This window comes from Eretmochelys imbricata, chromosome 6 (assembly GCF_965152235.1).
Source record: "Eretmochelys imbricata isolate rEreImb1 chromosome 6, rEreImb1.hap1, whole genome shotgun sequence".
Classification (NCBI taxonomy): domain Eukaryota; kingdom Metazoa; phylum Chordata; order Testudines; family Cheloniidae; genus Eretmochelys; species Eretmochelys imbricata.
In genome coordinates, this window is record NC_135577.1 from 1,231,629 (window position 1) to 1,256,690 (window position 25,062).

General features: G+C 56.8%; 2 protein-coding genes across 3 annotated transcripts in view; both read left to right on the forward strand.

The window, feature by feature from the left end:
• Positions 1-25,062, forward strand: part of LOC144265861 (prostasin-like) — a 363,252-nt gene that overhangs the window by 171,570 nt on the left and 166,620 nt on the right.
• Positions 4,095-23,419, forward strand: LOC144266912 (RING finger protein 112-like). Of its 2 annotated transcripts, XM_077820488.1 has the most exons (14): positions 4,095-4,331; positions 5,092-5,358; positions 8,417-8,632; positions 9,053-9,190; positions 9,521-9,625; positions 9,932-9,982; positions 11,051-11,107; positions 11,860-11,946; positions 12,803-12,932; positions 13,087-13,217; positions 13,424-13,477; positions 15,218-15,292; positions 15,588-15,860; positions 20,984-23,419. In XM_077820488.1, the coding sequence occupies exons 2-14, from the start codon at positions 5,110-5,112 to the stop codon at positions 21,545-21,547; spliced, it is 2,130 nt and encodes a 709-aa protein (XP_077676614.1). In that variant the 5' UTR covers positions 4,095-4,331; positions 5,092-5,109; the 3' UTR covers positions 21,548-23,419. The 2 variants fall into 2 exon arrangements, with proteins under 2 accessions (XP_077676614.1, XP_077676615.1); XM_077820489.1 differs by lacking the exon at positions 8,417-8,632 and having other exon boundaries at positions 4,096-4,331.

Below are 25,062 nucleotides of genomic sequence, written 5' to 3' on the forward strand. Positions count from 1 at the left end.
ATGTTTGTCGGTAACCTGGTGTTTCCAGCCCTTCTCTTGGACTCTTTTGCATCTCTGTCTCCAGCTCTGTGAAATAAACCTCCGTTTGGTTTTACTGTGGCCACATCTAAGTGTCGGGTGTGAAGGAGAGCGTGGAACTGAGGCAACGCCCATCACCTGTGGGGGGCGCCGCTGGGAGTCAGCGGATCAGGGGGCACTGCAGGTGTCCAGAGGATGAGAGATGGGGCACGTTAGTGCAGCAGAGAGGGGTGTGTGGCAGGGGAAAGCGCAGGGCTTGGGGAGCCCAGAGCGGAGAGTAAGTGCTGTCAGTATCTGGGAGTTAACGGTGAATTTCCCCCAACTGGCCCCAGGCACGTCTCTCCCACACTGTGAGCAGGGGATAGTGGTTCACCCTGGACACCTTGGGTAAACTCGCAGTGTCACAGGCAGGTCCCACCTCTCCGAGTGATGGGCTCAGGCTCTCTGCAGACTCAGGCAGTGATGCTGTGTCAGTTACACTGGGTGCAGTTCACACCTCTCTGAGCTGCGGTTTTGGGCTCTCTGCAGACACAGGTAGACATTCCTGCTCTGATTGCCCTTGAAGGAGAAAAAGGAGCAGGATACTGGTCAAGTGACCAGTGAACTGGAGCAGTTTCGTACCCAATAGCAGGGAAAAGCCCAAAAAAGGAAATGCTCCTGGAGCCCTCTACAGCTGTCAGCTTCAGAACAACCTCTCGTGACAGCAAGGTCCTCACTGAGAAAACCACCGTGTGACTCTGCAGCTGTCACCCAGCCACTGCACGCCAGCATCCGCTCAGTGCCGGTTGTACGTCCCCTGAGAAACATTGCAACGGGGCAGGGCTTTTTGAGGGCTTTGTTTGCTATCTTCTTTTGCAGACAGTATGAATTCTGCTAACCCGCTTGTTTCTCGGAAAGAGCAGTTTCCACACTGCTTTCGGTTTCCTCCTGCGGGAGACAGGAAACAGACCCGGTGGAGGGTGTCACAGCCAGCTACTGATAAACAACATCTAAACCTGACAGCTCTCACCGATGGCTCTGCAGCTCTTCCTAGCATGATCGCTGCCCTCTGGCCTCGAAGCCTGGGATCCACAGCGAAGACATTGGGATGTTGAGAAGTGAGATGCCCTTAGCAGGGATCAGAGTTAGCACCACGTTCTGGATTGGGGCCAGCTTGCTCCCCTCTCAGAGCTGATGCGCCAGGCTCTCTGCAAACCCAGGGGAGTTTAAGGAGTGATTCACCCTGCATTGAAAGCACATTAAACACAGGGAGACACGATTCCCTGGCGTCGCCCTGGGGTAACAGTCACATGCAGAGCGAGCCAGGGAGCTCAGTGTGGGGCATCCGGACCGGCTGCAGATGAAGCCAGAATGAGTTGTTAGCCCTTCCCTGCCCAGACGTCATTGCCAGCGTGTCCCTAAGGAGCGCCAGGTCGGCAGGGCCGCTCTGAGAACCCCACTCTGGGCACGGACCCTTCATTCCTCGGCTCCCCCCACGGGCCCTTTGGCCGGGTCTGGTGGAAACGCATGTGCTTTAATGGGCACTGGAAGTGCTGGAGTTGTGACTCCCCTGGACCTAAACAGTTTGGCCAGAGCCCTAGCGGAGAGAAAGCTCCTCGTCAGCTCGACAGCTTCAGGGAGTCACCACTACTTCTCCCTCCGGAGATAACACCCCAGCAGCTGCCTCTTCTCAGAAATGTGGGATTTCTGGAACTGAAACAAAAACCCCCAGCAAATATTCAACTCTCCCCGTGCTGGGTAACAGTCACCCAGCTCCCGGGGCGGAGATGCAGCCACTTCTGGGGCAGGGCAGGTGGGGTGCAGCCATGCATAATGTTGCACAGGGATGGCTCACCCAGCACTGAGTGCAGCCACCTCTGGGTTAGAGCAGCTGGGGAACAGCCGCACATAACACCACACCGTGACGGCTCACAACTGTGAGAATGTAAATCAGTAAAAACTGAGAGAAAATATAGATTCATAGATATTAAGGTGAGAAGGGACCATTCCGATCATCTAGTCTGACCTCCTGCACAACGCAGGCCAAAGAATCTCACCCACCCACTCCTACAAAAAATCTCTCACCTATGTCTGAGCTATTGAAGTCCTCAAATCGTGGTTTAAAGACTTCAAGGAGCAGAGACTCCTCCAGCAAGTGACCCGTGCCCCATGCTACAGAGGAAGGTGAAAAACCTCCAGGGCCTCTTCCAATCTGCCCTGGAGGAAAATTCCTTCCCGACCCCAAATATAGCGATCAGCTGAACCCTGAGCACATGGGCAAGATTCACCAGCCAGATACCCAGGAAAGAATTTTCTGTAGTAACTCAGATCCCACCCCATCTAACATCCCATCGCAGGCCATTGGGCCTATTTACCATGAATATTTAAAGATCAATTAATTACCAAAATCATGTTATCCCATCATACCATCTCCTCCATACACTTATTGAGTTTAATCTTAAAGCCAGATAGGTCTTTTGCCCCCACTGCTTCCCTTGGAAGGCTATTCCAGAACTTCACTCCTCTGATGGTTAGAAACCTTCATCTAATTTCAAGTCTAAACTTCCCAATGACCAGATTATATTAATTAAAATATGCTTCAAAATCCATCAGAATTATAAAACAAGTAAAAATTGGATTCTGCCAAACTGTGCCAGGCCTTGCCACGGCCGCGTTTCCCAACAGACACGTGCCGGGACTTCGACTCGTCGTTCCAACGGTCACTGTTTTCTGATACGTTCGGGAGGCGAATGTCACAGTCTGGAAAAATCCCGGTTTCCAGTCCAGAAACCACTTGGATGGGAAATTTCTGCCCCACCCCCTCACTGCCTGTTTTGCAGCTCATCTGAGCTTGGAGCCGGGCAGTGAGGACAGGTGCAAGGTGCTGTGAGTAGCGCCTTGTTTGGGGGTCTCCAGTGGGTGGTTCCAGCTGTGTAAGGAGTTCTGGGGGTGTCACCAATTTTCCCTTCCCCTGGTCAACCCCCGATACACCAGTGCTGAGGGGAGAGGCCCTGGGCAAGAGTCCAGGGAATGTGCCCAGGCTTGGCCCATGTGCCAAACTTAGTGAGGGTTTTAGCTGTCCCTGTCCCAAAAGAAAGGGGAAGGATTGAAGAGAAAGTACCAATGGGGAGAGGCCAAAGCTCCCACTCAGCCTGATTGACAGGGCAGGCGGGCCAATGAGGGAGTCAGGAGCCCAGAGGCCTGTTCTCTGTGTGAGCTGGAGCTGCCTGAGCCAGAAGAGGGCAGAGTTAAGGGGAAAGCAGCAGCCTGAGCTGGGCTGGAGGCTGAGCTGTGGCTGTGCAGAGCCGGGAGCTGGGACAGCGGAGACCAGGGATTCAGGGTCGACCTGCAGGAGGAGCCGTGGGGCCAGAGTCAGGATACCGGACGCTGGCCGTGCCCCATGTAACACTGCAGCTGAGCCTGGTGAGTGGCTGGGGAGAGCGGGGTGGTGGGGGGCTGGGCAGGGAGACGTCGCCTGATGAGAGGCCTCACTGGCCATACTCGGAGGACATGAACCCACCAGGCGGACCAATGCTGGGGAGAAGGGTTCTTGCCCCCCTAGAGCCTGAGGGCATAGGTGCCGAATTTCTAATCTGCCAAGGGGGGCTCTGCCCATGCCCCACCCCCACTCCACCCCTTCCCCCAATGTCCCATCCCTGCCCTGCTTTTTCCCACTCCTGCTCTGCCCCTGCCCCTTCTTCCTGCCCCTTCCCCTGAGTGCGCTGGGCCCTCGCGCCTCCCCCCAGTGCCACGGAACAGCTGATCCGTGGCAGGGGGAGCTGCTGGGAGGCAGGAGGCACTGGGAGGAGGGAGAGGAGCTGATGGGGGGCTGCCGGCGGGTGCCTAAGCCTGAGGGCGTGTGGGCACCGCCAGAGCAAAGGTCTGACCCGTGGTAAGACTGCAGCGCAACCAGGGCCTGGGCAGGAGGCCTGGGACATGTGAGGAGCAGACTGTGAACTTTCCTTCCAGCCCCATAGATGGTTGTTTCTAGTCTCCCGGGGGCCTTTGGGTGGGGCCCCTTGTTCCTTGAACTGTGCCCATTTTCCCCTCTGGGTCAAGGGAACTGGTGCCAGGACTCAGATCCGTTCGCCGTCCAGTGCTACTGGGGGTCTGCAGAACCAAACCGGTCTAGGGAGCCGCCCCAAGAGCCCGGCCTCGCTCATGGCTCCGGGTTACAAAACTAGAGAGTGAAAGTGGAACTGAGCAGGGAGCGGCCAGCCGGGCTCTGTGCAGAGCCAGACACGCAGAGAGCCAGGGAGGCGGTGGGGGACACCCAGAGACAACCGGAGAAATTGAATTAACCGCAGGGTCTGCGCTGGAGTCTGCTCACCAGGGTGAGCTACAGGGGAAGAGCTGTGGGAAGAGGGAGCCCAGGGCTGGGCTAGGTGGGGGCTGCGGGTCGGGAGTGAGGGGCACCGGCAGGGCTGAGGGGGGGCAGGGCTGGGCTCACAGGGGGCTAGGGGTCGGGAGTGAGGGGCACCGGCAGAGCTGGGGGGCAGGGCTGGGCTAGCAGGGGGCTGCAGGTCGGGAGTGAGGGGCACCGGCAGAGATGGGGTGGGGGGGCAGGGCTGGGCTAGCAGAGGCTGTGGGTCAGACATCAGGGGCACTGGCATGGTTTGCTCTGGCCAGATGCCATTTATCCAGAAGCCCCAGTGCCCTGTAAGCAGGGGTGGGGGGTGGATTCAGGAGGCCCAAAACAGCCCCCCTCTAATAAGAACTGGACCAAACTGCAGCTGGCATTTCCAAGGCCCCTTGGCCGGCTCGTACAATCTCACCCCACAGCTGAACCCACATCCTGGTGGGTCGGGTGCTTCTAGCGGGCTGAACTGGGAGGTGGGGGGGCAGCAATGGCTGTATCATTCCCTGAACTCCCAGGGCCCCCAGGAATCCCAAAACCCCAGAAGCAGAGAGACACTTGCCAGCCCTACCCCAAAATGGGAGTGGCCAGCGCACAACAGCTGAATGGAAACTTACCCAGCCGAGTGGTGAAAACTAACAATAGAGCCCAGGAGTCCTGGCTCCCAGCCCCTCTGAGGTAGCATCTTAGCCCCGGTGTTCCCATGTGCTGGCTGCTAACCCAGTGGATCTCCCCAGGCCTGTGGGGTCAGGGGGATGGAGCAACTCTGGGAGGACGTCACCTGCTCCATCTGCTGGGACGTGTTCAGCGACCCCGTCTCCATCGAGTGCGGCCACAACTTCTGCCGGGGCTGCCTCTCGACTCACTGGAGCGAGGTCTCAGCCCAGGGGCACCGCTGCCCGGAGTGCCGGGCTTCCTGCTCCAGGAATAGGATGATCCCAGACACACGAGTCAGAAACCTGGTGGAGAAAATCACCAAGCCTCAGCAGGAAGAGCCGGAGCCGGTGAGACTAGACGGGCCGGATAAGGGGAAAAGGAGCTTTCTCTTGTAGGGGATGCTGGGTCCAATCCAGCCCCAGGGCAGGGACTGCCTGGCTCAGGGGAGCAGGGAATGGGACATGGGGACTTTCCCCTTTAGAGGGTGCCAGCCCTGATCTGGCCCCAGAGTGGGGACTGGCTGTCTCAGAAGGGTGAGGAAATGGACTCACAGACTCAGACTGGTAGGCCAGAAGGGACCATCATGATCATCTAGTCTGACCTCCTGCACATTGCAGGGCAAAGAACCCCACTCACCCTCTCCTGTAATAGACCCAGAACCTCTGGCTAGTCACTGACGTCCTCCAGTCATGGTTTAAGGACTTCAAGTTACAGAGAATCCACATTTACACCAGGTCAAACCTGCAAATGACCCGTGCCCCATGCTGCAGAGGAAGGCGAAAAACCCCCAGGTCAGACTGGCAGAAACCTGGGGGAAAATTCCTTCCCAACCCCAAATATGACAATCAATTAGACCCTCAGCATGTGGGCAAGACCCACCAGCCGGACACCTGGGTGTCTCTAGTAACACAGAGCCCTTCCCATCTAGTGTCCCATCACCGCCCGTTGCGGGATATTTGCTACTGGCACTCGCATTTGGGCTACATGCCATCGTAGGCAGTCTCATCAGACCATCCCCTCCATAAACTTATCAAGCTCAGTCGAGAAGCCTCCAGAGCCGGGCGGCTGGAGAACGGCGGCTGCTGGCCGGGATCCCAGCTCTGAAGGCACAGCCACCGCCAGCAGGAGCGCAGAATAAGGGTGGCCTGGTACGGGATTGCCACCCCTACTTCCACGCTGCTGCTGGCGGGATGCCGCCTTCAGAGCTGGGATCCCAGCCACCAGCCGCCGCTCTCCAGCCGCCCAGCTCTGGAGGCAGTGCAGAATTAAGGGTGGCAATAGTGTGACCCACCGAAAATAACCTTGCCGCCCCGCTCCTCCCCCTGCAACTCCCTTTTTGGTCAGGACTCCCAATTTGGGAAATGCTGTTTTCCCCATGAAATCTGTATAGTTTAGGGTAAAAGCACACAAAATAACAGATTTCCCAGGTGAAGACCAGATTTCACCATCTGGGAGGCATTTTTCATGGCTGTGAATTTGGTAGGACCCTAGATATTACCCCTGACTTTTGCAGATTAATTAGAAATCCTTGCTATTGGGCTTGCAATTTCATGTGCTAATTTCTTTAATATTCGAGGATGGAGATGATCCTGGCCCCCCAGTTTGCACCCATTAAGTTGTTTGACTCTGGTTTCCGTTTCAGCCAATTCAGTGACAATTTCTACTCCCATATTCTTGTTCTCATTAGCTGTCTGGCCACAAGCTTCTCCTTATGCTTCTTAAAAACTGAGGCCATGCCCATATCTTTAGGTGTTGGCCCATGCAGCCTGTATCTTTTATCTCCACCCCATCCTCAGCTCTTAGCAGTCCCATTTCTTCTTTCCTTGTTTTCTTTTTCTTTATGAGGCTAAAGAACTTTTTTCTGTTGGTTTTAATTTTTTTGCAAGTTCAAATTCTGCTTGGCCTTTGGCAGTTCTCATTTTATCCTGACATGGATTCCTCCCAGTTTCCATTCCTCGGAGGCTTTCTGCTTTCTCTTAATCACCTCTTTGAAATCCTGGTTCACCCAGTTTGCTCAGCAACCCTTCCCTATGGGCTTTTTCCTGGATGCAGACTCCAGAGAGTTCCTGCATCTTTGACAAACCCCATCCACATCCAGATCCTTCAGCTTTGCAGGCCAGGTCACTTCCCTGCCTAATTCCCTTATTTTTTTGCAGCTTGCCCTTTTGAAATCCAGGATCCCCAGCTGCCGACCTGTTTTGGTTTATCCTTCCATTTAGTTAAACGGAATTAGCTCATGGCCACTTGAACCAAGGCTGTCCTTTACAGCCAGTTCTTTAGTGCGGTCCTCGCTACTTACCAATACCAAATCTAAACTGGCATCACCTCTTGTTGCTTTCGTCACTGATGAAAAAATCTCTCAGCTGTCTCACCTCCAGGATTATCTGGGCCCTGCCATGATGAGCAGCACTTCTCCAATCTCTGTCCGGAAAATTAAAGTGTCCCATGATCACACAATTCTCAGTGGTATTTATTTCATTTAAGCTATGAAAGGGGTCTCTATCCATATCCAAACCGAATCCTGGAGGTCTGTAGCAGACCCAAGACACTCTCCCAGGGGAGCCTCTGGTACCTTTCTTCCCCACAGTGATCTTGACCCAAAAAGATTCTGTTTCACCCATTTCATCCCTTCTCATTTCTTTCCACTCCACCTCTTCATTAACACACAACGCTACTCCGCAACCTCTGCCTTTTGTCTTTCTTCCCTATACCCCGGTCATGGCTGCTACTGCACCATGTGTCTGGTTTCCTGTCCCACACCCGTAGTTTTAGTTCCTTCCCTTTTGTCACCCGGGCTCATCGCGTTGCTGGGCAGACACCTCACTGCTTCCACTTGGCTTTGCTGCCGGTATCGGCCACCTGACTCTCAGCGTCGGTGCTCTTGGCACTATCGTTCCTCTTCTCATCTCTTCTCCTGCCCTCTGTCGTTCCTTTCTCCGTTGCTCCTACCCTCTCCTCCTGCCTCCCGCTCGGTGTGAGAATCAGTCCTGGAGGTTCCATGAGCATCTCCCAGAGTTCCTAGTTTAAAGCCCTTTTCATCAGCTGTGCCAACCTCCACCCCGGAAGTCTATCCCCCACCCTGTTCAGGTGGCGTCCGTCCCAGGAGACCAGTCCTCTGTCCATGAACGTCTCCCCGTGGCCGAACATCCCCACGCCCACCTTAGCGCCACTGCCTGAGCCACCTGTTGATCATCAGCGTCTTGTCTCACCTTCGCTCTTTTCCAGGGACAGGTAGAATCCCACTGAAGATCCACTCCAGGGCGTGCTGCCTCTGATCCAGCCCCAGGGCAGGGCACTGGCTGACTCAGGGGTAGAATGGGGCACAGGGCTCTGATCCAGCTGGGAGCAGGGGACTGGCTGGCTCAGGGGTGGGGTCACAACTCTGACCCTGCTCTTACCCTGCAGCAGGGGCCAGGGGCTCAGCCGGAGCCGGAGCGCCCGGTGCAGCTGGCGCATCTGGATGAGGAAGAGAATCTGATTCTGGACGAGGAGGCCCTGAGCCGCTGCCTGGAGCAGGGTGGGGTGGGGGATGCCCCCGTCTGCGTGGTGTCCATCGTTGGGGAGCAGCGCTGGGGCAAATCCTTCCTGCTGAACTACCTGCTGCGCCGGCTCCGGAGCCCGGTGAGTGTGAACGGGAACAGGAGTGAGATGGGGTGTGAGCGGCCCCATCCTGCCCCCTGCTGGAGGGCTCAGAGTTGCACACGTGTGTGTGAGTACACACACCTCATTGCATGTCGGTCAGCCTGTCTGCCTGGAACTCTGTCTGGTAATATTGTCTGTCTGTCTGTCTATCTGTCTGAACCCGAGCATGTCTGTCTTTCTGTCTGTGTGTCTGTCTGGAATGCAGCGTGTCTGTGTGTCTCTGACTGTTTATCTGTCAGAATCTGAGCACGCCCATCGCCCTGTGTTCCTCCCCGCCCCACCCTAGTAAATTAACCCCCAGTCCCCTCCCAGGCCTTACAGTCTGGAGTGTGCGGGGACCAGTCACTCTTCTCCTCCACCCTGCACTGACCCCTCTCCCTCCATGTTCCTTTCCGGCAGGACGCGAGGGACGGGTCGTGGATGGGCCAGGAGGATGAGATCCTGGAGGGGTTCGAGTGGCGTGCGGACGAGGAGCGAGTCACCAATGGGGTGTGGGCGTGGAGTCAGCCCTTCTGGGTTCCCACCCAGGGTGGGAAGGTGAGTGGGGGCACTGGGGGTGCATAGGAAAGGGGGAAGGAGACATGGGGACACTAGGAGAAGGGAAATGGGGGAATGGGCTGGGAACACAGGCAATGGGGTAATAGGGAAGGATGGAGACATGGGGAAGGAGGCCCCAGGGGAACCTGATGGAGACATAACGGGGGGGAATGGAGAGGCGCTAGAGGAGGGAGCTAACACTGGGGTGGGCAGAAATGAGATGCCAGGGGCCATGGGTGTGGAGCAGGGGGCAGGCTCTGGGGGCAGAGGGGCCGTGGGTGGCTGGACAAAGCCGGGAGCTGACCTGGGGCTCTCCCTCTTGGCCCCCAGGTGGCCGTGCTGCTGGTGGACACCGAGGGCTCCATGGACATTGCAGTGGAGAAGGAGACCAGCATCAAACTCTCCGCCTTCTCCATGCTGCTCAGCTCCTATCAGGTTGGGGGGTCCCCGGGGGGGGGGGCGCTGTGCTGCAGAGCAGTTTGGGGGCTCAGCAGGGGACATTTCCCCCAGCAGTCCGGGCTGGCCCCAATACCCCATGAAGCGCTAGGGGGCGCTGTGCTGCAGGGAGCGGGGCAGGGGCTCAGTAGGGGGCGCTCTCCCCTGGCAGGCAGGGCCGGCCCCGATGCTCCCTGTGGCACTAGGGAGCGCTGTGCTCGGGGCGGGTGATGTGGCTGGGAAGGGGCCTGGGGCAGCCGTCCCTGCTCGTTGCTGTAGCTCTGTCTGTCTCCTGACTATTTGCAGATACTGAATATTTCGAATAAGGTGAACGATGCGGATCTTGAATACCTGGAGGTGAGGCCAGGCAGCCTGACACAGAACATGGCTGGGCCAGGTTCTCCCATTAGCCCCACAGGGTTATTATCCTTCCCCATAGCTCCTGTGGGGAAACTGAGGCCCAGATAAAGAAACCGACTCTCCCACGGTCACGTGGGATTCTGGATTCAGCACTGTCACCCTTAGCCCAGCCTGGCTGTCTGCTTCCAGGTGTCCGGCGTGGGCCCCTGGGTCAAAGTTAGGACCCCGCCCTCCCCTCCAGCCCCTCCACAGTCAGTGGGAAGTCTGCTGGGGCCAAGGCCTTGGGCGATTGCTCTGCCCCCTGATCTGCTCTGCTCTTACCCAGCCCCAGCCCCGCCGGGTCAAGCCCCTGGCCGTCACACCCTTAGTGACATCTCTGCCACCTGCGACATACTGCGTGTCCTGCCCCTTTACTGCACCCCAGGGGGGACTCTCTGTGCGGGGGAGGGGTTGGCTCTGGGAGGGTTTTTATCTGTCCACACGGCCCTGGGTCCAGTGGGGGGCAGAAACCTGGTTAACGTGGAGCTAGAGCAGTCCAGGGAGAGCTCGAGTAATCGCCACGTGGCCGAGATTGTTCGAGGCGTGAGCAGAGCCGTGGTGTCACCCCCGGGGCTGGGCAAACAGTGCTGGTGGCGTCTGTCAGCCGGAGGCAATGGGCCTCTGTGGGTTGGAGGGTTCATCTCAGGAACCCCTCAGGGAAAAGACCTCACATTGGGCTCACTGACGCCCCCCCACCTCCACGGGGCGCCCTGGAGTGAAGGAGGGAACCCTGGAGCAAGACTGGCTCCTCTGTGGGGCACAGGATCCCACAGCCGCCCCCACCACCCTCTTGGCCGGGTGCCTCTCACTTCTCTTTCCACCCCGTGGAAAATATCTCCATCTCTCTCCAGCTTCGTTTTGCACTCGCTGGGCCTCGCTCTCTGCGATGGGCGCAGAGAGCGGCTCAGATGGGGATGGGGGGGCAGCGATCAGGCCCCTTTCTGTTCACCTGCAGGATGACCCCGCAGTGTAAATGCCTCCCATGCCCCAGACTCATCCCCCGCCCCCCTTCTCTTTGCTCTACAGATGTTTGTGCGTGTGGCCGAAGAGGTGGGAAAAGTGTACGAACTGGAGCCCATTCAGGTGAGACGGCTTCCGCCATCATCACCCGCCCTGCCCCATGTATCCCGACATGGCACCCCCTCCCCTGCGGGCATTGGGATAGGGACATTATGGGTAACTCCGCTGCTGTGGCTGACAATACTTATAAACACAGCATCCCCCCGTATTCACCGTGAGGGGGCCTCCGTCATGCCGCTGGCCAAGATCCGTGAGAACAGCGACCTGCCTTTGTACGCAGGCCTCTTCAGCTCCCTGCCAGCCCCCCTGTCTTGTAGACGCCCTTCAGGGTCATTTCTGCCACTACAGGACATGACAGTGCAATCGCCTCGGTGCAACGAGTGGTCAGCGATGACCGTCATTAATCACTGACCCCACCATTGGTCCACCACATTTCGAGCTGCCGAGGCACCTGGGCTGGTTCCTAACAGGACAGGGCAATTGTGCAGCCCGTCTCTTCAGATGGGGTTTCTCTGATGACCAGGGATGTAGCTGTGGTCAACTTCAGCCTATGTCGCATATCCTTGACGAGTGCCCACGGTCTTCGAGGGTGGGCTACTGGCTCTCCACCTGGCTGATGACGATGCTACCAAATGGCTGGGGACTTTGAGCATATGCTGAAGACCCCTCCCCGACTCCACAGCCTGCTCCTGCCCCATGCACCCCCTGCCCCATTCCCTAGGGGCTGAGGTCTTCCCTCCAGACATCAACCTTCTCCCCAACCCAGCATCCCCCCACCCCCAGAGACCCTCACTCCCCTCCTGTCTCCCCTGCAGCATCTAGACCTGCTGGTGCGGGATTGGAGCAGCTCCCCGGTCCTTGGAACAGACGGTGGGAAGCAGCATCTGAAACACGTCCGAAAGGTGACTGTGGGACTCAGAGAATGGAGGAATGGGACATGGGGCCTTTCCCCTCGAAGGGATGATGGCTCCAGTGTTTCCAACATGGGGGAGGTGGGACCGCAGGGAGGTTGTGTGATGGGGGGGTCACAAGTGCAGGGCTGGAGTTAGGGTGTGGCAAGCAGAATATTTGTCCAGGGCCCTGCACCATAGGGGACCCTGCAAAGCTAAATTACATGCTTCAGCCCTGGATGTCTGGGACTCAGGCATCGGCTTCAGCCCACGGCAGCCGGAGCTGAAGCTGAAGCCCGAGTTGAAGGTGGAAGTACCATTTTTTTTGAAGTACAGGGGTCCAGATTGTCTTTTAAGGCCAAAGGGGGTCACCAGCACAACAACGCTGAGAAACACTGGGCGTGAGTTTAGCCGCTGACGTCTCCAAAGAATCCACCCGCACGGAAAAACCTCCAGCCGGGGGCTGCAGATGCAAAGCTGGACTTTCCCTGCAATTGCTGCTCCAGGCCGGGCACCTGTCGCTGCCCTATGCTCAATGAGCCCAGGCAGCGTGGAGGAGGAAGCAGCTTGATTGCAAAGGGGAGAGGAGAAAAACCTGGCCAGGGGGAGTGAAAGGAGCAGGGTGGGACAAGTTGTCTGCAGAGACTGGGACCTGGGGTGGGGAGACAGGGGCTTGGAGCGGGAAGACTGGGACTGACGGACACTCCTTTCGCTTCCTGCCATCCCCTGCCTTGTTCACTGCCCCCTTCCAACGTCTACCGCAAACGAGGCCGGGCCCCTCCAGACCCTCTCTGACTGCCTGGCAGGTCTGGCTAATGTTAACACAGGTGTTTGTGTGTCAATGTAACCATTGCCCCTGTCTCGGCAGAAGCTGGAGGCGAGGTCCCCTTGCAAACACCCCAAGGCCCTGGAAGCGCTGAACAGAAGCAGCAGCTGCTGTTACCTGATGCCCTTCCCTGGCAGAGGGATCACGATGGGGAGCGAGGGAAGGCTGAGAGGTAACGGACCCAGGACAGCAGCTCTAAGCCCCCTGCCCTGTGCAGAGCAATGTGACTGGGGCACTGATCATGCCCATGCGCAGCAGGTAGAGAGAAGGGGGATCAGACAGGCCCTGTATTCCTCCACCATCATCCATCTCTCTCCCCTTTGCAGACATGGATAAGGATTTCCGGGAGAGCCTGAGGGACTACGTCATCGCCCTGGTGAGCACGGCGGGTCAACATGTCCGGATGGATCAGCATGGGGAGATGCTCACTGGGAAACAGCTCGCTGCCAAGATAAAGGTGGGGACTGGCCAGCTGTGCTGGAGGGAGCAGGAAGGGGATGCTCTCTCCTTGCAGTCAGTGATGACCCCAATACCCCCAATTCTCCAGCTGCCCCACCCCAGAGGTGGTTGCATCTCAGCTCCAGGCGAGCTGTCCCCATGTTCCCAGCCTTTCTAAGCCCTGTGGGGTCTGTGACGTGATGATTTCTTTTGGTTCCTTTGCAGAATTTATCTGATGTGATGAAGAACCATCGCTCTGTCTTCTCCTCTCCCTGTCAGGTACCGTCTCTGTCTCTGACCTGATCATGGGGTGTGTCCCCTCACCCCTCCATGTCAAGGTTGGGGCAATGTTGGGATCTGGGTCCATGCTACGGGAGGTGACTGGGAAAGAGTCTGGGTGAAATCTTATTTTCTTGGACTCCAGGGTAGAAGAATTTCACTAGCCTGGAGAGCTGCTGGTGCTAGAGTGTTCATCCCACCTACAGACACGTCTCCAATCCTTGAGACCCATAGCACCAAACCCTGTTTTTCCCCAGGCAGCTCCTGTTGGTGTTTAAATGAGAGGAGTTTTTTAGAGCAGGTCTGAAAATGGGGGTGTTTTTCCTGCAGAAAACTTGGAGTTTCCAGCAAACCCCCAAAATATCTCTTGTGTGGAAAGGCCATTGCCACAGCTCTTGGGAATTGTAGGTCTTGTGCCTCACGCTCTCCATTCTCCTCTACGGGTTGGGCACCTGGTGGAACTACACATCCCATGATGCACTGCAGGTACCAGACACCATCACTCCTCTCCGCAAGAGATAATCATTCTCCTCTGCGGGTTGGTCTCACAGCTTGCACCACACCTCCCATGAGACCAGCCCACAAAGGAAAATGAGAAGTTAGGGCAACCCAACTACATCTCCCACCAAGCACCATGGTATCCTTTCCTGGTGAGGGTGCAGTGCATCAAAGCTGCAGGCCACCATGGGAGGTGTAGACGGACCTGAGTGCTGGAGGTAGAGAGGAGATTCAGGCATCTCATGAACCACGTTTCCCACGATGCACCAACATCTCCTCTCCTGGTGCATGTATCATGGCCCTGGTGCATCATGGGAGGCACATGCAGTGGCAGGGGAAAGGGGCAGGACAAGGTGGATTCAGGGGCTCTGTTCGCTGGCCTCTCTGGGGAGTGGGGCATAACCATGGCACAGCGTGCTCCAGCCATGCCCCCAGCCCACCCCCTGTGCTGGGGCTGGCAGCACGGACCTTTCCACCCGGCGTCACGGGGCCTCTGGGGAGCTGGGAATCGGGCCGGCTGAGCAGAACTTCTGCCCTGGCTCCTTCGCTCTGATCTGCCAGCCGGGCAGTGTCCCAGCACAGCCCCCACCGAGCCCTCCACATCCGAGTCACGCCGCCTTCCCCCGCAGCCGGGCAGGACCCAGGGTAGACAGACCCTTTGACATTGTCTGTCAAGTTCTCTTGGGCGTCAGCCTCAGATGGGCTGCGATAGGAGCTACGTGAGGAGAATTGGATGAGGGAAGCTTCTCTGCCTGGGGAAAATAGACCGGCCCAGCTAGAACAGAATAACTACTCCACAACAGCTGCACAGCAGAGACTGTTCCAGAGTCCACAAGAAGATTTAACCCAGCCCTCAACCCCAAACGAGAGTTGAGATTCACCTGCCTCCTGGAAATCAATAAAAAAACCCGAAATCCCAACAGACCTACGAGAGCCGCTGTCACTGATGCTCTCTCGGGCATGAGCCTCAGGCCGAGCTCGGCTGGGACAGGGGTTTTCAAAGTCCTCGGCTACAGGAAAGTGCCACAAGGGCATAGTGCAGGTCGGAGCAAGGAAGGGAGCCGAGGCCGGGCTGCTGCGGGGATCGAATTGAAAAGTGGCACCAGCAGCCCCAAGCAGCTTCCACACGGGCTGGCGATCTCGCTTTGTTCCATGAGGTTGCTGCGGTGGAAGGGGCAGCCCCTAGGTGGAGTCGAGGCCCCATAAACTGTGGCTCACCCCAGCCTTGTCCTCCCGGCACAGATGGCCATCACCTTCCACAACCAGAGAGTCCTGGACAGGGCCCGCGCAGACCACGCTGTGTTTCTGAAGGAGAAGGTGAGTCCAGGGGTGTCGCTGAGCCCCCAGCCAGGGAAACCCCAGGGAAACATCCCAGCCAACTCCATGGTTTACGGGCTTTGTGGCAGGAGAGGAGACCGCATATCCGCTTTCAGGGGGCTGCGGAGATGGGAGACTGCAACCCCGGCACAGCAGTGGCCTGGATCTTCGTCAGGAGGGTGGAGGAAGTTGCTGTGCAGTAGCCAGAGGGTCTATTGGTGAGACAGGGTCGCGCACCCGCCCCTTCTAGCCCCTTGCACCCCACTGTTGTCCCCTCCTCTCTGGCCCAACGCAGGACGGCCTGTCCCGGTGCATGGACGACTGTCTGACGGTGGATCCGAGCGCAATGGCGAAGCAGTTCATGGAGCAGCGCAGGTCACTGCTGAAGCGGTGCCAGAAGGAGCTGAAGGAGCTGAAGGAGGAGACGCTGCTGACAGCCCTAGAGGCAGAGCTGACTCGGGAGGCCAAGACCTTCCTGGAGACCTACCGAAGGCACTATCAGCATCACACGAACCAGAGAGCCCTGGCCAGGGCCCGCGCAGCCCACGCTGAGTTTCTGAAGGAGAAGGTGAATCTGGGGCGGGAGGGCTGTGCCTCCCACCAGGGGAACCTCAGGGAACCATCCTGGGCAGCCCCCCGGGCTGTGGGCTTTGGGGATGAGGTGGGAGTTCACATTTCCAGCTCCCAGGGTGGCTGAAGAGATGAGAGACTCCAATCCCAAACCTTGGGGGGGGGCCCAACTCAGTTTTGGGGGTTCTGGCCAGCACCTGGCATGATGGCAGCCCCGATCTCAGTCCAGAGAACTGTGCCTCACCCAGGATAATTGGGGCCCAGTCTCAGTCATGGGGAGAGGGGTGTGCAGCACCTCGCACACCTGGGGCCCCGATCTGACTTGGGGGGTTGGTCTGTGTAGCAGCTGGCATGACGGGGGGTCCAATTTGAGTTGTGGGATCCTGGCACGATGGCAGCCCTGATCTCAGTTGGAGGGTGTTTGTACAACAAGGCCCCCATCTTGGTCGGGTTCTGTCACGGAGTCCCCGGGCGATGCTCGGGAACTGCTCCCTATGCAGCCAGGCAAGACTCTGGGGAAGTCTCCTCTCGGGGAGCAGCCTGTCTTCAGGACACACAGCTCACCCAGCTTCCACCTTCCTGGGTCTGACCTCAGAGCATTCAGCACCCTCTCTGCCCCTCCGTGAGCTTCCCACAGCGAGTCCCCCCATGCCGGGTCCTGGGGAAGCCAGGGGGACCTGCCCCCCCAACTCCGCAGTCAGATGTGACTCTCAGCCAGCCAGTAAAACAGAAGGTTTATTAGATGACAGGAACATGGTCTAACACAGAGCTTGTAGGTGCAGAGAACGGGACCCCTCAGCCGGGTCCATTCTGGGGGGCAGTGAGCCAGACTTCCCCATCTGCACTTCACTGCATGTCCCCAGCCAGCCCCAAACTGAAACTCCCTCCAGCCCCTCCTCCTCTGGGCTTTGTTCCTTTCCTGGGCCAGGTGGTCACCTGATTCCTTTGTTCTCCAACCCTTCAGCTCTCACCTTGCAGGTGGGGAAGGGCCCAGGCCATCAGTTGCCAGGAAACAGGGTGTCGGCCATTCTCTGTGTCCAGACCCCTGCACACACCTGCCCTCTAGGGCTCTGCAATGATCATACACCCTTATCCCGCCACCTAGAGACTTAAGAACTGCATGGGGGAAACTGAGGCACCCACACACTATTCAGAGGAAACATTAAGAACAGTCCCACTTCGTCACATCTCTCCCCCCTTCGAGATCGAACTGAGTGGGGTCACTTCAGCTGGTGACCTGGGGAAGTTCGAAGCCACCAACATTCCAGTGGATGCCCCAGCATCTCTCCCATTCCTTGGTGGGAGTTACACCAGGTCCTTCCAGTTTCATGCTCTCCCTTAGGTTGCGGTGGTCAATAGTACTCTCATGCCGCATGTGGGAAGGTTTATGTGGCCCGTGCACTTTTGCCACCCCAAAACCCCCGGGCATCAAACTGGGATCGGGTCTTCTCCCAGCGCTCCAGTCTGGAGGCCTGCAATTCGGGCTCTCTTGGTTAAGAGCCCCCATCTTGACCTGGGCCATATTCACAACAGAAAATTTCTGGCTGTTAGGAACTGAAACTTTCTTGATTAAATCACTTTCACACGCTTCAGTTGCAGTAAACTGCTTGCAAAGACTCCATGAGGATTCCTTTCCCTAGGGCTTTTCTATGCAACAATTCACCCTTCACAGAAATTCTGCCCTTACCCTCTTCACCTAGGGCTTGCTCTAGAGGAACACTTTCCTGAGCAACAACAGACTCTTTCTGGGTCTCCCTTACATCCAGAATCACCTCTGGCGCATCCGGCGGATTCCTACACAATCCTCTTTCAGGCAAACTTACAGACTCCCTAGATAAAAGGTCAGAAGCATTCTCCTTCCCTTTGCCACACACAAGTTCAGGAATCTTTTCCTTCTTGCTACAGGTTTCCACACCCTCAGTAGGTAACACAGTCAAATCATCTTTCTGCTCTCCTTGTGCCCTGGCTAGGATCTCACCCTGATTACACAGAGTTGCGACACCCTTTCCCAGCCACACACTAGCAACGGGCAAAATACAAGCACCAGAATTGTCTGGTCTCTGGGATTTTACATAGACACTAACTGGATGCGACCTAGTTACAGGGCCATTCTCCCGAGCAGACACAAACTTAGGACCCTTCCCCTCCTGGGCTTTAGCTGAATCCAGAACCAGCTCTGAGACAACTGCACGACCCTCAACCATCACAGGCTGAAAGGCCCCTTCTGTCTGCTCCACAGACAAAGAAGAGCCGGACACACTTTCTCCTTTCCCAGACACACAGCTTGGGATCTCATTCCCCTTGTCCCAGCACACAAGGATAGTCACAGACAACTGCTTGGAGACCAGGGTAGCTCCCTCCATAGGCAAGTCAATACCCCTGGCAGACACAGACACGTTTCCTTCACTGTCCCAATTCTCCACCCAGCTGACAGGTAAGGTCCAGGGACTCTCATCTTCCAGTCTCCTCACCTTCCCGCCCTGCTGACTAGACACAGCCATCAGCTCACAAGGCTGCCTAGGCTCATCCAGGCTCCTTACCAAGCACCTTGCCACTCCCCACAGATCCCCTGCCCTGCCTGTGTCTCCCCCCCCTCAGCTGGGGTCTCAGCTCCCCCTGTGCTCAGCGCTGCCCTTGCTGTCCCAGTGGGGTAGGCAGCGAGCTCCCTGCTTTCCTCACAGCATCAGAGCCAGCGTGAGCCCCCTCTCCGGTGTGCAAGGGGGCAGGGAGCATCTCTCTGTCCCACCCAGCCCCAGGGGTCTGGTTACAGGCAGGCAGGTAGCCTGAGCCTAGCCGCTCCTCCCTGCTGCCAACCAGGTCATCTGCATTTTCACTGACCATTTCCCTCTCCACCGATTGGTTCCCTGGATTCAAATTCAAACCCTTGGCCGTTACTGGAGCAAGGCCTGGATCCTGTCCAAAGAGACACAGTCACCCCACAACAGGGTCTCACAGCTCGTATCCTGGGGAACCCCAACGGCCAGCCAGCCCGACCCCTCCTGGGTCTGCACAGGGATCTGGGCCATAGGCAGGGCGAGGGGCTTCGTCCCTGGGACCCTCACCCAGCTCACACAGGCCCTCGGCATCTGAGGCTGCACCACCCAGGGCCTGACACCAGTTCTCTCTGTCCCAGGATCTCGCCACCCCAGGAATGTCTCCCCATTGACCATCACCTCCCGCTCCCACTGGGGGTCCGAGGGGCCTGGCCCCAGGAAACTCCACACAGACAGATAGGTTGGGACCAGGAGTGGGAGCCTGTCCACCTCCCCACCCATCTGGCTGACAGAGTCTATGGCCTTGGGACCCAGCAAGGGAGCTAGACACCGGGGCTTTTCCGCAGGGTCCCCCTGGTTCAAATCGCCAGCCTGCTCAAAGGCAGTGAGGTGGGCATCCACATCCCCTCACCTCCTTAACCAGGGGCAGCAATTTAGTCTCAAGGTTCCCTGCGGAGCTGGCCCCCCGGGGTCTATCCCCACTCACCCCGGGGAGGTCCCCTAGGCCTCTCCGCTCCCCCACCGCCAGTTCATGCTGCTGCTGCTTCTGCAGCTCATTGTCGGGCTCTCGCTGTCTCCCACAGTCCTCTTGCTCTCTCGGACTCAGCTCCAATCCCGTCCATCTCCAATCCCCCGGTGGGGAACCCAATCATGAAGACCCTCATCTGGTCAGGGACAGGAGTCTTGGGGATGCCTGGCTACCACTCCAGCTGCTCCCAGATTCTGCTATAGCCCCATTTGGGTCAGGAATCTGTCCCTTAGAGCGGTCATCCTCTTCCAGCTGCATGATGAACTGTGCTTTGGTGAACTTTCCAACGCTCAACCTCTCTTTCTGCACAGGATTACAATGTCCTTCTGAAGGAGATGATGACAGGCCATCACTCCACTCTTCCCAAGTTGTTGTGGACTCACAGGCCTGTGTGCTCTCAGCTCCCCAGGGTTTCCAGGGAGAACCCCTAGTGTGCCAGCCCTTCTCGAGGTCACCACCTCTTTGCCAGGGTCGAGCTGCAGACTCCTTTGCCTCTTGGACTGCTCGCTGCAATCCCCAGGGGAACCCTGTTACTGCAAAAGTCCTTCTCTCTCCCAGGGCCAAGCCGCAGGCTCCTCTGCCCCTGAGACTGCTCCGCGCAGTCCCCAGGGGGACCCCATTACTGCACAGTCCTTCTCGCTGGTCACACACTCCCAGGGGTTAACCGCCCCCCGAAACCGCTCCTCTCTGAGCCTTCAGCAGGCCTGGTCCTCGTCAATCCCACTTCGTTTTACTGCTCCCCAGTCACTTATTGCAGAAAGCGCCATCCACGGGGTGCAGTACATCCCACCGCTGCCACCAGTTGTCACGGAGTCCCTGGGCGATGCTCTGGAACTGCTCCCTATGAAGCCAGTCAGGACTCTGGGGAAGTCTCCTTTCTGTGAGCAGCCTGTCTGCAGGACACACAGCTCACACAGCTTCCACCTTCCTGGGTCTGACCTCAGAGCATTCAGCATCCTCTCTGCCCCTCCGTGAGCTTCCCACAGCGAGTCCCCCCATGCCGGGTCCTGGGGAAGCCAGAGGGTCCTGCCCCCCCAATTCCACAGTCAGATGTGACTCTCAGCCAGCCAGTAAAACAGAAGGTTTATTAGATGACAGGAACATGGTCTAACACAGAGCTTGTAGGTGCAGAGAACAGGACCCCTCAGCCGGGTCCATTCTGGGGGGCAGTGAGCCAGACATCCCCATCTGCACTTCACTGCATGTCCCCAGCGAGCCCCAAACTGAAAAGCCCTCCAGCCCCCTCTTCCTCTGGGCTTTGTCCCTTTCCCAGGCCAGGTGGGCACCTGATTCCTTTGTTCTCTAACCCTTCAGCTCTCACCTTGCAGGGGGGAAGGGCCCAGGCCATCAGTGGCCAGGAAACAGGGTGTCGGCCATTCTCTGTGTCCAGACCCCTGCACACACCTGCCCTCTAGGGCTCTGCAATGATCATACACCCTTATCCCACCGCCTAGATACTTAAGAACTCCCTAGTGGAAACTGAGGCACCCCCCACAATATTCAGAGGAAACATTAAGAACAGCCCCACTTCTTCACAGGGTCTATGCAGCACTTGCCACATCTAATACTCTTGGCTGTCTCCTCTCCCTGCTACTGCAGGACACCGACTCCAGGAACCCACTTAAATGCCTGAAGGTGAGGCCGGGCAAGATGGCCGAGCAGTTCGCAGAGCGGCGTGGGGACTTGCTGCGGCAGTGCCAGACAGACATGCTGCTGAAGAAAGAGGCCCTGGGGATGGAGCTGGAGGTGGAGCTGAGGCAGAAGAAAGAGGCCCTGCTGACGGAGCTGGAGAAGAAGCTGATGCGGGAGGCCGAGAGCTTCCTGGAGACCTACAGGAAGCGCTTCAAGACATTTGCCATTGCAGCGGGCGTTGGGGTGGGGGGGCTGGTCCTGGCACCGGTGGGTGGAGGTGCTGCGGCGGGAATTGCCGCTGGTGCCATTGCTGCTGAAGCTGCGGCGCTCGGCATTGCTGAGGCAGTGGCCATTGGTGCTGGGGCGGGTGCCGTGGCTGGGGGGTGCATGGGTGGGGGCGTGGGATGGGGAGTTGGTAAGAAGATCGCCCAGAAGGATAAGAACCGGGCCGAGGGCACCGCCAGCCAAGGGGAGGAGGAGGACGGCATTGACGAGCAGTCTGATAAGGCCCACCTGATCACAGAGTCATAGAATCATAGAATATCAGGGTTGGAAGGGACCTCAGGAGGTCATCTAGTCCAACCCCCTGCTCAAAGCAGGACCAATTCCCAGTTAAATCATCCCAGCCAGGGCTTTGTCAAGCCTGACCTTAAAAACTTCTAAGGAAGGAGATTCCACCACCTCCCTAGGTAACGCATTCCAGTGTTTCCCCACCCTCCTAGTGAAAATGTTTTGCCTAATATCCAACCTAAACCTCCCCCACTGCTTCTTGAGACCATTACTCCTTGTTCTGTCCTCTTCTACCATTGAGAACAGTCTAGATCCACCCTCTTTGGAACCACCTCTCAGGTAGTTGAAAGCCGCTATCAAATCCCCCCTCACTCTTCTCTTCTGCAGTCTAAACAATCCCAGTTTCTTCAGCCTCTCCTCATAAGTCATGTGTTCCAGACCCCTAATCATTTTTGTTGCCCTTCGCTGGACTCTTTCCAATTTATCCACATCCTTCTTGTAGTGTGGGGCCCAAAACTGGACACAGTACTCCAGATGAGGCCTCACCAATGTCGAATAGAGGGGGATGATCATGTCCCTCGATCTGCTGGCAATGTCCCTACTTATACATCCCAAAATGCCATTGGCCTTCTTGGCAACAAGGGCACACTGTTGACTCATATCCAGCTTCTCATCCACTGTCACCCCTAGGTCCTTTTACGCAGAACTGCTGCCTAGCCATTCGGTCCCTAGTCTGTAGCAGTGCATTGGATTCTTCCGTCCTAAGTGCAGGACCCTGCACTTATCCTTATTGAACCTCATCAGATTTCTTTTGGCCCAATCCTCCAATTTGTCTAGGTCCCTCTGGATCCTATCCCTGCCCTCCAGCATATCTACCACTCCTCCTAGTTTAGTATCATCCGCAAATTTGCTGAGAGTGCAATCCACACCATCCTCCAGATCATTTATGAAGATATTGAACAAAACCGGCCCCAGGACCCACCCTTGGGGCACTCCACTTGATACCAGCTGCCAACTAGACATGGAGCCATTGATCACTACCCGTTGAGCCTGACAATCTAGCCAACTTTCTACCCACCTTATAGTGCATTCATCCAGCCCATACTTCTTTAACTTGCTGACAAGAATACTGCTAAAGTCAAGAAACAATACATCCACTGCTTTCCCTTCATCCACAGAACTAGTAATCTCATCATAGAAGGTGATTAGATTAGTCAGGCATGACCTTCCCTTGGTGAATCCATGCTGACTGTTCCTGATCACTTTCCTCTTGTGTAAGTGCTTCAGGATTGATTCCTTGAGGATCTGCTCCATGATTTTTCCGGGGACTGAGGTGAGGCTGACTGGCCTGTAGTTCCCAGGATCCTCCTTCTTCCCTTTTTAAAAGATGGGCACTACATTAGACCTTTTCTAGTCGTCCGGGATCTGATCTGAACAGTCCCCCCCCAGCCCAATCTGTGGGTGATGAATGCGGTGACAGGGCTGTAGCGTGGCCCAGACATGTCAACCACAAACCACTCCACAGCGGGGCAGCTGTTGCCCACAGATTCTAAGAAGGGACATTGGTCGAACCCACTCCTGAAAACTTCCAATGACTGTGTGACACCCAGGCCCATCGGTACCTGCTGGCAGCGGGTTCAGTGCCCTGTGTCAGTAACTTCTAACAGGCCGGACAAACTCGTTGCACCTAACACACCGCTGTCATGGTATTTAGCCACAAATAGTGTCTTGTAATGCTTCAAATGCATCCCAGGAGCACACGGTATTGATATCTGTGTGAAATGTAGGCCCTGTCATGAGGTGAGGAGCTACGCGCATATGTGCATATGGAAAACACGTTTTCAAGTCTGAATAAAGGCAGGGTCAGCAGACAAGTTTCTGCCAGATGTAGGACGTACATTTGTCAGTCCACCTCAGTTGACGTCAATTAAACTTTGTAATCCAGCCTCATGCATGCCCCATGGACATACGAAGGTAACACAAAGCTATGGGGTCATCATGCTGGAGAATAAACCACGGCGGGAGGGGAACGTGCTCCTGACTTTCAGGCCAAACAAACTTTTGGTGGGTAGAAGGAGAAGGTAAATGGATGCCCCTGTATCCTTCACCGCTGAAGCAAAGGGGCAGTGATTCAGCAAGAGGGGGCCCAGCGGTGCTGGTCCGAGATGCAAGGAGCTTGGTTTAGGTGAGGTAACCTGCTTTAGCCTGTTCCATTTGGACTCAAGGAAGCACGTTACAGTTTTGCTGTATGTGCCACCCTTCTGCCAGCGGCATCGGCAGCTACCAGGGCCAGGTCGAGGTCGAGCCCTTCCTCTCTCTGCCCCCAGTCATCTGGAAACCTGTAACAACTCTGGGCACCTTTGCCAGGCAAGTCTCTACCCACTCTCCATTGCAGAGGTTTGAAGAAATGAACTTTGCTGGGGGCAGCAAAGGGAAGGGAAGGGCTGGGTTGAACTGGGGACGTATATTTACAGTTTAACTCCATCCACCATTGTGTACCTCAGGGCGCATCAGCCACAGTCCCAACAGTTGGACCCTGAACGCAGTTTGTTCTGCCCCCGCCCTCAGCTCATGGCTCCCCAACTTCTTCACTCATAATTTGAGTTTCTGGGAGTTCAGGAAAATCAGAACCTCTGGCCCATGAGCAGCTCTGGGGGTCTATCACCTGCCCAGCAATCGCGGTTCCAGCAGCTAGGACAGGGAGGCCTCACGGGAGTCGCTAGGCTGCCATGGATGGCTGCCGTCAACTCCTCTGCTCCCGCTGTAGTACGCGCCATGGCTCTCCCATGGCGGTTCCCCCACCGAACCCTGTTGGGCTATGGCTGAATCCAGCTGCTGCTTTGCTCTGCCGTTCAGTCTACTTGTCCCGGGCCAGACAACTGGCCTTTGTCATGAGCTCTGCCTAGCCAAGGCAATTCCAGCTCTTCGCTCAACTCTTCTAGATGCAAGGGGGTTGTGGGTTTTTATGTACCAGCCATGTCTCTACCACCCAAAGAGTTATTCCCGCCATGGCTGTGAAGCCCCTCCATCTTTGCCCCCCATCTTCGTCCAGGGCTCTCACCCCACCTTGGCCAACATCCACGTCATCAGCGTGACCCCACACCTGGTTCTTGTCCAAGCAGGTTGCCCGCAGGGTAAGCTCAAAAATATGGACCCCAAGTACAAACCTTAGTCCCGGTGTACCCCAATGTCCCTCACCCGTGCTGAGGGTCCAGGCCCTGGCCAAGGGTCCAGGGAACCTGCCCAGGGCTCCACCCTTGCACCAACTGTCCCCTCCAAAAATATTTCAAGGGAGACGAACCAAGATTCCTCAGCCACGCCCAGGGCATCCAGTGACCAAAGCCAGAGCCTGAAATAAAAATTGAGGCGGGAGCATCCAGGCCGTCACGCTGTGCGGAGAGAGATGCAGAGAGCGAGGGAGGCAGGGAAAACATCAGAGACAAACAGGTCTGCGCTCGAGTCTGTTCTCCAGGGTGAGCTACAGCAGCAGAGCTGTGGTGGGGAAAGGAGAAGCCCAGGGCTGGGCTAGCAGGGGG